Below are 13,204 nucleotides of genomic sequence, written 5' to 3' on the forward strand. Positions count from 1 at the left end.
GATTCAAATTACTTCTCTTTTCTAGGATTTCAAACTGATCCGCCTGTTTCTTGTATATGTACCACCTTTAGCTGGTGGCTACACTTGACTAAATAGATATCCTTTTCTCAGTCCTTTTGTTTGGGTTTCCTTTTTTCTATTTCTCTGTTTCAAAAGGTGTGAAAGCGTGTTGTCTATTTGAGATTGGCCAAGAAAAGCAAAAGCAGAAGGAATCTCTCTTCTTTACTTTCTTGTCCTCTAATAATTCTTGAATAGAGAAAATTACTCTGTTTTTTAAGAAAGTCCAATACTAAGTTACTTGTTATTGGTGTTTAAATGAAGTGATTTAATCTGAGCCATGAGCCCGGACTGGAGACAGCAAGCAACATTGCTTTAGCGTTGTGACCGGCAAATAGACACTTATCAAAGAGTGACAAAACATAATGTAAGAAATTAACCCGACCCAATATATCTGTTAATTTCACTGTATTTTTCATGATTATTGTTCATTAAATAATGTTTACGTGTTATCATATCATCAAGAAATCAAATTACACTATCTATCAATAATATATGATTATTGCACATTAAAGCTGCTTTCCTCGTGCCTTGTTTTTGCCCCAATTGTCTTACATATGCCATTGTAGCTTCTTTTAAAAAAGAAGAAAAATATCAATAATATATGACCCACATGGAATATTAAATGTAAATAATTACTGTTTTTGTCACATCGGGAGGAGAATTTCGAGGAATCCAACATGAAATGTGTTCACATTGATTTAAATCCTTCATTTTTTTTAAATTAGTAGCAATTAACAAAGGACAGTTAATTGAATGCTATTTACTCTGTTTTAAGACGGTCCATTCCTCAATCTTTAACAAGTTTGGACTTCCAACAAAAAGGCAATAAAATCTATGTAAATTTTATGTAATTAAAATTAAACCTTCTTTTTAGTATTTAATCATGAACTTACATAATTAAGTCTCAGTTTTTTTCCATCTGTTTCAATTGTCTTTGGATTTACGTCACTTCATTTGCAGCACAAAACAAGGTGGAAGTACTACCCTTGAATACCATAGAAAAGTTGCCTCATCCATTTTTTAATTTTTTTTTTCTCTTGATAAGCAAATAGTAAAAGATTTATTTCACGTCTCTTTTGACAAATGATTTTTTTTATTTGAAGAAGAGAGGACTTGTATTCAATTTTTTGAATAAAAATACATATATTAATTATTGAATCAAATATTTGAAAACTTTTTTTTTATCAAAAATTAGGGATTGAGTGCTTTTTGACTAATGCAAAATCAAGGGGGTTATGCAAACCACAAATTAACAACAATCAATTTGAGATGGAAGGGATGATAAAATTACGAGTAACATGTAGAATCAATTAAGAATATTAATTGAGATTGAAAAAAATAAAAATGTTAATAACTTTACATGTATTTGTTTTCCTCTAGAGTTTGTTCTTTTTTTTCATTAAATGTATGATTGTCCTAAACCATCAACCATATTAGACATCTTAAATACAAGTTGAGCCAATTCAGCTTAGTGGCAATGGGTGTAGTCATATTGTTTTTGCCAGTTTCGTAAATAAAAATAAAGAAAAGAAGAAAAAGAAAAGGAAAAAAGAACAAATTTAATTTTGGAGCCGATTAACCAGTTGCCCTTTGTTTTCATTTTCCTGATTGGTTAGAATTAATGATCTAAACATTTAGGTGCCAAGGAACCAGTTCTACAAGGACCTAGTCATACAAAACTAATGAAATTAAGTTTAGAAAAAAAAAAGAACTAATTGACCTAATTGACTAGTTTAAAAAATTTTAAACTTACATGTTTGCATTTAAAAAAATTTATAAAAATTGACCTAATTGACTCGTGGTATTCAAATTTATCTGTGTAATTATTAGTTAATGATTTTTTTTTTGGAGGTTGTTCTTTCCTTTAATTAATTGTATGATTTTCTAAGTAGTATTATTTTGTACACCGGTAGTGATCATGGTTGTCTTAAACCGTCAATCACATTAGACATTTAAAAGTACAAGTTGAGCCAATTCAGTGAAACTCAAAGCAACTCATTTCTAAAAAACACTTGATCATTAAATTCATTTATCAAGGAAAGAAATACAAATTAAACTTTCAAACAATCAGAAAGCAAATGGAGGTGATCCCCATGTTCAATGTACATAAAAAAAAAATGTTTTGAAAAGTAACGGCAATGAGAAAGGTTCCAAGTCTGCGTATGGGATTGAATCCTTCAGTGATGGAACATCTCATTGGTGCGTCTCCAAAAAACAAAATCATGAGCTGAAACCAGAGAAGAGCTGTTGAGTAGATTGTTGTCGAGGGTCTGATTCATTGGCTGCTGTGGAATCAGGAATTCTACCGGCTATGAATGTATAAACCTGGTTTGGTTAATAAGTATTGGTTCAATCTTAATTTCTCGTATGATAGTTTACTTTTAGAGTGGAGGTCTAGCTTGAGTAATCTTCCTGCTTGGTCATCATGGATGGTTTCACTGCTTGAAATTTCTGCTGTCATTTACATTTGAAATCGTGAGACATCCATGAAAAAGCATTTTATGTTTTTCTATGATTTCGTAGTTCTCTTTATTTATGATGTTCATTGATTCTGTCTCTGATAGGGAGGAACATTACAAACCCCACAAGGCTCCTTAACCAGATCCCCAGCAAGGAATAACCTTCCTCTTCAGCTATTTCAACTTACTCTTGAAAAAACCTTGATTCATTTCAGAAATCCATTCATGGAGATATGAGAACCTTCATATTGAAATTTTAGGCAATCCCACTCGCAGGAGGTATCTGCCTATTTTCTATTTTTCATATTGCTCTGGCTTTCACGTGAATATTCTCACCTCTAATTTGTGGAATCATTTGACAGATGGAAATGTGCCGTGGATGAGCTCCATTCTAGAGAACCAAGCTGAACGCATGAAAGAGGTTTAGTCTCTTCGAAAAGAAAATCACCAGCTTCGTTGTTAATTACTTTGAAGCGATGACTAAATATGCATTACTTGTTCGGTTAGCCAATGTCTCTTTTGATATCCTCACTCTTTCATTTTCTTCGATCTATGCTTCATCGGTAGGCTTGTCTCATGTTAAAGTAAAATTGCTTCTTTAGCAAATGTTTGTGCAAAATGTGTAAACATCACAAAATAATACAAATGTGAGGTCTAAGAGATTGGTCTTTGAAACATGTATAGAAATTCTTCTCAGTTGATTGAAATGAAGCTTCTAATTTCTAACTGAGTGTCTCTGCACATGGAGGTCCCCGTTTCAACTTGCATGATAGATTACACAAATTTTATATGAATCCTTCTGCTTATTTTTTTCCCCTTTCATCATCTTATTTGCGTACTAATATCGTCAAATTGTTTAAACATATTAAGCAGCATTTTAGACAATTAAAGATCTTCCTCTCTTGTTATCTCATAAGGTAGGAATCCTATATCAGACAAGAAAGAGTTGACAAGCAGCTGCTTTCTTAGAATTCTCAGTTTCACCATGCCCTCTTGCTGTCTCATTGAGAGTGGAACAAATAGGAACAAATGGATAATCCTTGAGTTGTGAAAGTTACAAAATTATTAACAATTGGTTCAATCAAAACTCACAGCAATTCATTTCTAAAAAACACTTGATCATTAGATTCAGTAACAAGGAACAAAACATACAAATTAAACTTTCAAACAATCAAAAAGCAAATCCAAGTGATCCGCCTCGTTGCTCTTATTGACATGAGTGCATTTCAGAACCCATGATCAGATTTACCTACACCAAGAGGAAAATGGCATCATGTCCTTAGAAAAGGATAGACCCAAATCAAAACAAAAAAGATTACCATAGAAATATCTAATTCACATGTAACTACTCTGAGTTGAGGATTTGACATTGCAAAATTAGAGCTTTTAACCCCATCGTATCCCTTATTTGGATTGAGGGAATTTGGCGCACTTCAGAGAAAGCCTCTCCTTCTACCAATGCCCTCCTCATTCCCACTAATTCCATTTCTTGGATTGTAGTAATATACCTCAACCCTTCTGGAAAAATCCTCAACTTGAACCCTGATGAGACTTAACTTCCGGAGTCGTGGCATTGCGCCTTCTTCTATCTGCCACTCTTAAGTCGCATAATTCATGAAAACTAAGAAAGTCGAGTTGAAGAAAATCATTCGCAGAGCAAACCATTTTAGTCCCCTTATATGAGAAAAACAATAATTGGAGAGACCTCAAACAACGCAGCTTTCCCAATACAGCCATTGGATCCTGCTTCACATTAGAGCACTCCAAAGTTAAGTTGACAATGTTTGCTGGCAGAAAATTCAAAACGTGATGACTCGAATGTGGATCTTCTCGTATCTCGCCTCTTAATGATAGTTTGGATAGGTGATGGCAACGAGAAAGGGGTTCCAAGTCTGGGGTTGAAGCTGAAACCTCTATCCCCATGTACAATGACGGAGGCGTTGTGATTCAATCAGTGCTTTTACGATAAGTTCCACATCTTTTGATCTGTTAAAAGATATTGTTAAACTCCGAATATTAGTCAAGTCGAGCACTGCATTTTTTTGAATTAACCTCTTGCTCCATATGTACATCAAAGTTTCAATATTTTTTAAAATATCCCTTCCCAGCAAATCCACATGTTTAATAGATAGATCATTCACTATAACATGCCTTAAGCATCTCCACTTGAATAAACGATCAGGAATACTTGATTTTAGATGAAAGATGTCTAAAGTGCGTAAATTCTTCAACTTCCCAATAGACCGTGGCAAGATGACGCCTCCTAAAAGGTTTGACCTCAACTTCAAATATCTCAAATGAAGTAAGTTACCAATCTCACTTGGCACATGCCACGTCTCCACATCATCTCTCACAAGATTCAACACCCTTAACGATTTAAAATCATTGCATTTTGAAATATTCAATTCTATCAATTTCTCTTGAAAGAACAAAAGAGAACGTAAATTTGAATGGTTTTCCTTCAAAGAAACATACCTTTTGCTAGGATGAATAGCAATTCTTCGTGCCATAGATTGTGTCAAGTTCACATGACCATCATTTTCCATAGATGATGGTTGAATAATTTCCAAAAAATTCTCATTTTGAACTTTTCGCACGCACAAGTCCCTCAAGAGATCATGTATCCGACATGTTTTCACACCTGTTCCCGTATGGTCCCTCTGCCCAACTTGAACCAAACATCTATCTATTAGCTCTTCTAACAAACGTTCAGCTACTTCCTCCATTGGCATTCTTTCCCTGCTTTCCCATGACGGTGAAATGAAACCTTCAGCAATCCATAATCGAATGAGTTCCTCTTTTTAGATCTCTCAATCTTCTGGATAATGGCCAAGATATAAGAAGCACGGTTTTAAATGAAAAGGCAACTCGTTGTAACTTAAAACCAAAATCCCATTCACTTTACCGTAATCATCTTGTTGTGGGAAATTGTTGAAAAGGATAATAAAATTAAAAAAAATCAATAATATGGTCAACATGCAAGATTAAATAAAATTAATTTTATAGAATTGCTAATGAGATTGTCAATGTCAAGAAGCATGATAAGAAAGGTGGTGTGTTTTTCTTTTTAATAATAGTATATTTTTCATGATTATTGTTCATTAAATGATAGTTAGACGTTATCATATCACTAAGAAATCAAATTACATTATCATGTCATAGAAGATTTATTTCGTTTTTCTTTTGTTGAATAAATTTTTTTATTTGAAAAAAAAAATTCAAATCCAACCCTTTGAAATCAATATATTTATTGTTTGAACCAAAAGTTAGGGCTCTGAGCATTTTTTTTAATACTAACGCAAAAGCCAAAGCTGTTTTCCTTGTTCCTTGTTTTCCACAAACTTTCTCATATATGCTTAGTGTAGTGTGGGCTAATCCCACTTCTTTTACACAAAGGGAAAAGAAAAAGATCAATAATATAGAAGATTAAATGAAAAAAAGAATGCTGCTTTTTGTCAAACCGAGAGGAAATTTGGAGGAAACTAACATCAAACATGTTCCCAAGTATTATTATTTATACAAGGTTGGTAGTCATGATTGTAGTGTGGGCTGTTCCCAATTCTTTTTTTGAAAAGGAAAAAAATCAATAATATGGCCGACGTAAAAGATTAAATTAAAAAGAATATTAATGTAAAATCAACACCAAAAATCGAAGTTACTATGTTTGAAGAAGACTAATATACAGCATGTTGGTAGCCTTTTTCTCTCAATTATTTAGGTTAACCTCTTCTAAAGCTTAGCCTGTATTAATCCAAAGAGCTCAACCAGAAGACACACGAGACAACGACATGATGAACCAAGGAACACAAGCAGCACACCACCAGGTTCATAGCATTTCCTTAACCAACATCACAGAGGAACAGAAGCAGTGAGATGCTCCAAAAACAACAACGCAAAGATACCATGGCAGCACCAAAGCAAAAATGTCCAGACCGATCATAAGAGGAAATCAGCCAACAGTAAACATCACAAAAACTGTGGAATCACCAAGCAAACAAAATAGCCCAATCAAGCCAGAGAGAAGGTTGAATCATCCCATTGAAAACCACAAAGCAGATCAGGAGTTGATCAGCTCTTAATCCTGGGAAAATTAAGTGATTGTTTCATCAGCAGCAACAACCTGTTCGGATTACCAAAGAGATGTTGCCACAATAGGAATGAAGAGAAAAGATGAACTGATACTCGTGATTAATCTCAAAATATTACCCATAAAAAGATAAAGCAACCAGTTCTGCAAGGACCTAATCAATCAAATTATGAAAATTAAGAAAAACAGAAAAGAGAAACAAAGGGGATCAGCTGGGGAGAAGCAAGCACTGAAAGCTTACAAAATAACCCATTCAAAATAAGGAAATTATAAAAACCCAAGCAAAACCACAAGACAGAACTGTAGACATGCAACCATTCAAAGCCCACAAAGTAACCCTCTTTCTTTTACAGCCGAGCCATGACCTCGATACGTCACGTAGTATGACAACACAGTTGAGTTTGGACGCCTTCTCCTTAGTCCTTACCATATGGCATGTGCTGATGGATTAAATGATACCGAGAAACATATATTATTTCTAATTGGAAATATAAAATTGAAATACCTAACTGTAATATGAAAAAACATGTAGTAAGAAATGAATCTTATTGAGGTTAGTTATTATCCCTAGAGTTGTCAAACAATGAAAAAATGTAACGTAAGAAATTAATCAAGTGAGTAAAGATATAATATTTTTTTAATTATCGTGTATTTTTCATTTTATAAAAGATTTATTTCATGTTTTTTTTTTGACAAATTATTATTTTTATTTAGAGATGGGAGGATTCAAATTTAACTCTGTGACTAAAAATTTATACATATGTTTATTCTTGAATCAAATATTCGAATACTCTTTTGTCAAAAGTTAAGGCTTGAGTGTTTTTTGATGAATGCAAAAGCAAAAACTCTTTTCGGTGTACTTTCTTTTTCATCAATTATCTCATTTATGCTATTGTAGTGTGGGATGCTCCCACTTTTTTTTTTTTTAAGAAAAGAGAAAGAAAAAGACCAATATAATAGCCGATCAATATAGAAGAAAATTAGATAAAATTAATAATATTTTAGATATGAAATGAATTAAAATATTAATAGAGTTATTCAAAACACAAAATAACAGCAACCAATTTGAAATGGAAGGGATGAAAAATTAAGACTAACACATAAAATCAAATAAGGATTTTGATATTGTAAAAGCAATGGTGTTGTTAATTTTGCGTCATTGACTCTTGGTATTCAAATCTTGATTAAATAGAAGAGATGAACTAATACTCTAGATTAATCTCAAAAACATTACCCATAATTAGATGCAAAGGAACCAGACTCAATCAAACTACTGAAATTAAGGTTAAAAAATAAAGGAATAAGAAGCAGAGGTGGAGGAGAGAGGAACAAGCAAGCATTAAAGCCTACGAATAACATGTAAAACTTAAAAGATATAATTATACAATATCAAAATGCTAAACATTATTGAAAATTAATTAACTTGTGAATATCTAAAATTATTTAGCAATCTGTTCTTTCAAACTCGTACCAATTCATTTCTCAAAAGCACTTGATCATTAGATTCACTTATCAAAGAAAAAATATAAATTAAACTTTCGAACAATCAAACAGTAAGTGGAGGTGATCCCTCGGGTTGCTCTTAGTGGTAAGAGTGCATTTTAGTGCCCATTAGATTACCTACACCAAGAGGAAAATGGTGTCATCTCTTATGAAAAAAGGATAGAGCCAAATGAGAACAAAAAAGGTTACCATAGAAATATCTAACTTACTTGCAATATTTGCAACTACTTTGAGTTGAGGATTTGACATTGTAAAATTAGAATTGTTGGTCTTCCCAGAAATACCTTATTTGGATGGAATTAAATCAAAGTAACATTTTCTTTCTTCGGATTTCTTATTTAGTGATAAAATTAGCAATGAAATTGTGACAAAACTTTAATTCGGACAATCCAAGTAAATAACGTGTGACCAATTTAAATATGTTTATATATTATTGTGATAAAATAATCATAAAGATTAATTTAATTTAATATTATAATTTTATGATAAAAAAAAGTGTGACAAATTTGTGACAAACAATTTAAACAAGATAAAACATGGTAGCGGTCTTAACTGGTCTGGAAACAAGAACTCTTTGACAAGTTCAATCTTTATTAAAGAAGAAAGGGATGAAGCTAAAGGAATTGCGTGTAAAAAAAGAAAAAAAGAAAAGGATGGAAGAAGAAATCCTGGCCGCAAACACGTGAGGATGTTCCTTTGTTGTTTGGCCACGTTGACATCAAAATAGTATCCAGGGTACTTTGAATGGCATACATTATTTCTAATTAGACAAAAAAAATTAAAAGACATAATTTTAAAATGTAAAGACATAGGATAATTAAAAAATGAATTTAATTGAGCCTAATACAATTGTAGCGTGTTGTTTGGGTGAGAAAAATTTCAGTTGTTTTTTATTTCAGCATTTAATGACAATTGATGATCGAGTCAGAAGAAGATTTTTTCTTTTCTTCAAGAATTTGGTTATATAAGTCATAAATCAAGCACAATCTTTCCAAGCTACAAGTTGTAACGTATTCTTTAGGTTAGAAAGTTTCGTTGCTAACACGGCTATATATAAGTCTACTGTCTTTCCAGTTTCAACCCTACATCCATTGCTAACAACAATGGCATCATTACAAAGAGCTTCATCTCAAAACCCCCAGAGTTTTCTGCATTTCACCCATCCAAACCATCCTGTTACTGAGTGCTACGTAGCACAAGAGTACTTATGTGATGCCTGCCACACTTTAGGGCAAGGAAGGAGCTACCATTGCCCCATGTGCAACTTTGTTCTACACGAGTATTGTGCCATGTGTCCCCCCACCATCAACTTTCACCTGCACCCTCAGCACGTGTTAACCCTCGTGAATCAACAAGGTATGGGACGCGTGTGCAATCTATGTGGTGAAAACGTCGACGGATTATTTTTCACTTGTCCCGCCGGTGATTTTGATGTGCATCCTCTTTGCACCCAAGTGGTGCCACAGGTGCAACACGCATGCCAGCCACATCACCTCTTGACGCTCCAGCCAGGGAAGCATAGGTGGTGTAAGGTGTGTCTTCACATGTGCACGTTGTGGCGGTACAGGTGTGACGCTTGCAACGTTGACATCCATCTGGAATGTGCTTTTGGGCCACCGAAGGAGCCCTTAGGGGTTCCGCCGCCAACTCCTAGCACCGGTTATGAGTTCGGAGTCCCAGCCCAAGGGCCCATGGGCCATGTTGGACACCACGTCCAACGTGGTGGGGCTGTCCAAGGGAGTTGGAGGAGAAGGATTTACTCTGCGGTGGGTAAGGTTGCAACGAGCGTGCTGATTAGTTCCGTGCTGGGAGTCCCGACGGGCATACTGTGAAAATGATATCTACGTGGTGTTAATTGAAAAAAATTGGATATTGGCATAATAAGAGATATACTGTGAAAAATGTTAAAATTATAAGAGATATAAATGGAGTTTGTCTAATATTATATAAATAAAAAAATATAATATTTAAAAATAAAATTTATATTTTTATTACGTTGAATTAAAATTTTATATTTTTATTTTTATTCAAATAGGTTTTTTTAATTAAGATTTGATTAATTGTTATTAATCAAAATATTATTTATCATTTTACGTTATATAATACTATCGTGATATACTGTTATGTTATAATGAGTATCTCAATAAGAAAGGAGTTTTCAAATGAGACAACTTTCCCACTATAACCATTAGATCCTATTTCATCTTACAATATATTAGATAACTTGATAATGTTTGTTGGTCGAAATTTCAAAACATGATGACTCCAATGTGGGTCTTCTCATATCTTCCCTCTTAAAAATAGTCTTGATAGGTGATGGCAATGAGCAAGGGGCTCCAAGTCTGGGTATGGAATTGAATCCTCTAACCCCATGGACAAAGACCCAAGGTGTTGTGATTCAATCAATGCTTTTAGGATAGGCTCCACATCTTTTGATCTCTCAAAATATATTCCTAAATTCCGAATATTAGTGAAGTCGAACACTGCATTATTTTCAATTAAAGTCTTGCCCCCTATGTACTTTAAAGTTTCAATATTTTTCAATACTCAAAAAACTCAAAACTTGAATATCATACAGAGATATTTCAATTCATTGCCCAAGAAACAGACTTAAGGCAGGTATCCATACCTATCACCATTAATAACAATTTATTAAAGCTGTCCCCAGCTGGAGACAATTGTTAATATTGGGAGCTCAACCACTTGAATACCACTCACAATTTTTTTTTATTTTAGTTATAAATTAAAAGACCGAATAAGTTTCTTTTTTTGAGGTAAAGATTGTTGAAAGAACTGAAAACTTAAATTAAATCTAAAACACTTTTGGTCGGTCCTTCGCTAAGAAAATAAATAATGAGTTTCCCTTTGTTAGTATTTGATTGATTTCTAAATACGAAATGTCATATTGATAACAATTTAATTGACAAGAGTGCAATTTAAACTAGCTTTTTGGGTTACATGCTAGAATTTGATCAAGTCAACCACAATTTTTCCAAGTCACTACAATTGTAACGTATTGAATGGGTTGGAAATTTTCAGTTATTTTTTATTTCAACATTTAATGACAATTGAAAATCGAGTCAGAAAAAGATTTTTCCTTTTCTTTTCTTGTAGAATTTGGTCATATAAGTCATAAGTCAAGCACAATCTTTCCAAGCTACAAGTTGTAACGTATTCTTTGGGTTAGAAAATTTCATTAGTTTTCTATTTCAGCATTAAAATGACAATTGATAATCCAATCAGATTTTTTCTTTATTTTTCTATTTATATAAGAAATTGAGATGTCAGAAAATTTTGGCCAGGTCAATTGACAAATTGAATGCCCCTTATCTTGGGCTTTTCCTTCTTTTTTTTTTATGGTTAAATTCATATTTTGGGTCATTAATCATATTATCATTTTGTCAATTATTATGGAAAAGAAATTGAAATTGTGACTTTTTCTACATTTTTATCAAATTGGAAGTGGGAATTGAATTCCATATTAGAAAGAAAGATCATAATGAAGAGTTGTATGCTCAAACAGACAACAAAAAAAGTATTTCTTAAGAAAAAATTGAAAGAGCTACCTATGTAAGGAATCTTAGATAGGTACAATAAACATATTGTAATTCAAATATAATCAATAAAATTAATGATATGAATAATGTTCGATGTAGATTTCCGTAAAAAAATAATGTTCAATGTACAATAAATAAAATTGATTGATCGTTTTACTGTTAATGTTACGAAATTTAATTCATTGAAAAAAATAAATTATTTAATATAATAATCTTAAAGAGTGTCTGAAAGCAATAATTACCAAAACCTAATAATAATAGAATGCATAATTAATGATATATACTTTAGTCTCAATATTTCTGATTCCCATGTAACATTGAATAACTCAATTTCTTCCATCTTTATCAGTTGTCTTTGGATTTACTTTAATTGCAGCACAAATTAGGCATAAACCCAAAGTTTCGATAGCACAAAACAATGTGGAAGTCCTGCCTTGAATACCATACACAAGTTACTTCTTTTTCTTTGGATAAGCAAATAATTTAGAAGAGAAAGGTTGCAAAAAAAGATGGAATGAAATATTATTTGTTATCCTCTACACCATCATAAGCATTAAATTGAAGTCTACAAAATAACAATCGGTTCATTCAAACTCACAGCAATTCATTTCTAAAAAGCATTTGGTCATTAGATTCAATTATCAAGGAAAAAAAATACAAATTAAACTTTCAAACAGTCAAAAAGCAAATCCAGGTGATCCCCCATGTTGCTCTTATTGGTAGAGTATATTTCTGGGCCGATTAGATTGACCTACACTAAGAAGAAAATGGCATCATCTCTTATGAAAAGAATAGACCCAAATCGAAACACAAAAGATTATCATAGAAATATCTAACTCACAAGCAATTACTTTGAGTTGAGGATTGACATTGCAAAATTAGAGTTTTTAACCTTCCTACGTATCACTTATTTGGATGGAGGGAATGCGGCGCACTTTAAAGAAATCCTCTCCTTCTCTTCTGTCTATCACTTGAATCCTCTCTACCAATGACCTCTTCATCCTGTATAATTCCATTTCATGGAGAGCAGTAACATACCTCAAACCTTCTGGAAAAATCCTCAAATTTGGAACCAAACTCAGACTTAAACTCCGAAGACGTGGCATTGCCTCTTCTTCTATCTGCCACTCTTCTAATTCTTCTCACTCCCAAATACCAAGACAATCAAGTTGAAGAAACTTGTTGGCAGAGCAAACCAGTTTGGTCCCCTTATATGAGAGAGTCGATAATTGAAGAGTCCTCAAATGAGGCAACTTTGCCAATACAGCCATTCGATCCTGCTTCATCTCACAATCCCACAAAGTTAACTTGACAATGTTTGCTGGCAAAAATTTGATGGCTCAAATGTGGATCATCTCGTAGCTTCCCTCTTAAGAATAGTTTTGATAGGTGATGGCGATGAGTGTTAATATTATGAAGAGAGAAAGAACAGTGCATATGTACTGGAGATAATGATCAGAATTATATCATTAATACAAAAAAATAAGGTTTATATACCTTGTCTACACAAAGACACTTGTACATATATTTGACAAGTG

General features: G+C 33.0%; 1 protein-coding gene and 2 pseudogenes across 1 annotated transcript; 1 reads left to right on the top strand and 2 right to left on the bottom strand.

Moving 5' to 3' along the window:
* Nucleotides 1–3,864: 3,864 nt before the first annotated feature.
* Nucleotides 3,865–5,497, bottom strand: LOC110425464 (disease resistance protein RPH8A-like; annotated as a pseudogene).
* Nucleotides 5,498–9,212: 3,715 nt separating this feature from the next.
* LOC110425465 (protein VACUOLELESS GAMETOPHYTES-like) lies at nucleotides 9,213–9,941 on the top strand. Its single transcript, XM_021440399.1, has one exon. The coding sequence runs from the start codon at nucleotides 9,213–9,215 to the stop codon at nucleotides 9,939–9,941; it is 729 nt and encodes a 242-aa protein (XP_021296074.1).
* A 2,621-nt stretch (nucleotides 9,942–12,562) lies between these two features.
* Nucleotides 12,563–13,204, bottom strand: part of LOC110425466 (disease resistance RPP8-like protein 3) — a 7,364-nt pseudogene continuing 6,722 nt past the window's right edge.

Source organism: Theobroma umbraticum, unplaced genomic scaffold (assembly GCF_002168275.2).
Source record: "Theobroma umbraticum cultivar Fairchild unplaced genomic scaffold, ASM216827v3 scaffold_81.0, whole genome shotgun sequence".
Taxonomy (NCBI): Eukaryota; Viridiplantae; Streptophyta; class Magnoliopsida; order Malvales; family Malvaceae; genus Theobroma; species Theobroma umbraticum.

Bases quoted from the DNA above. Each gene is read 5' to 3' on its own strand.
- LOC110425465 (XM_021440399.1), top strand. From the start codon at position 9,213: ATGGCATCATTACAAAGAGCTTCATCTCAAAACCCCCAGAGTTTTCTG.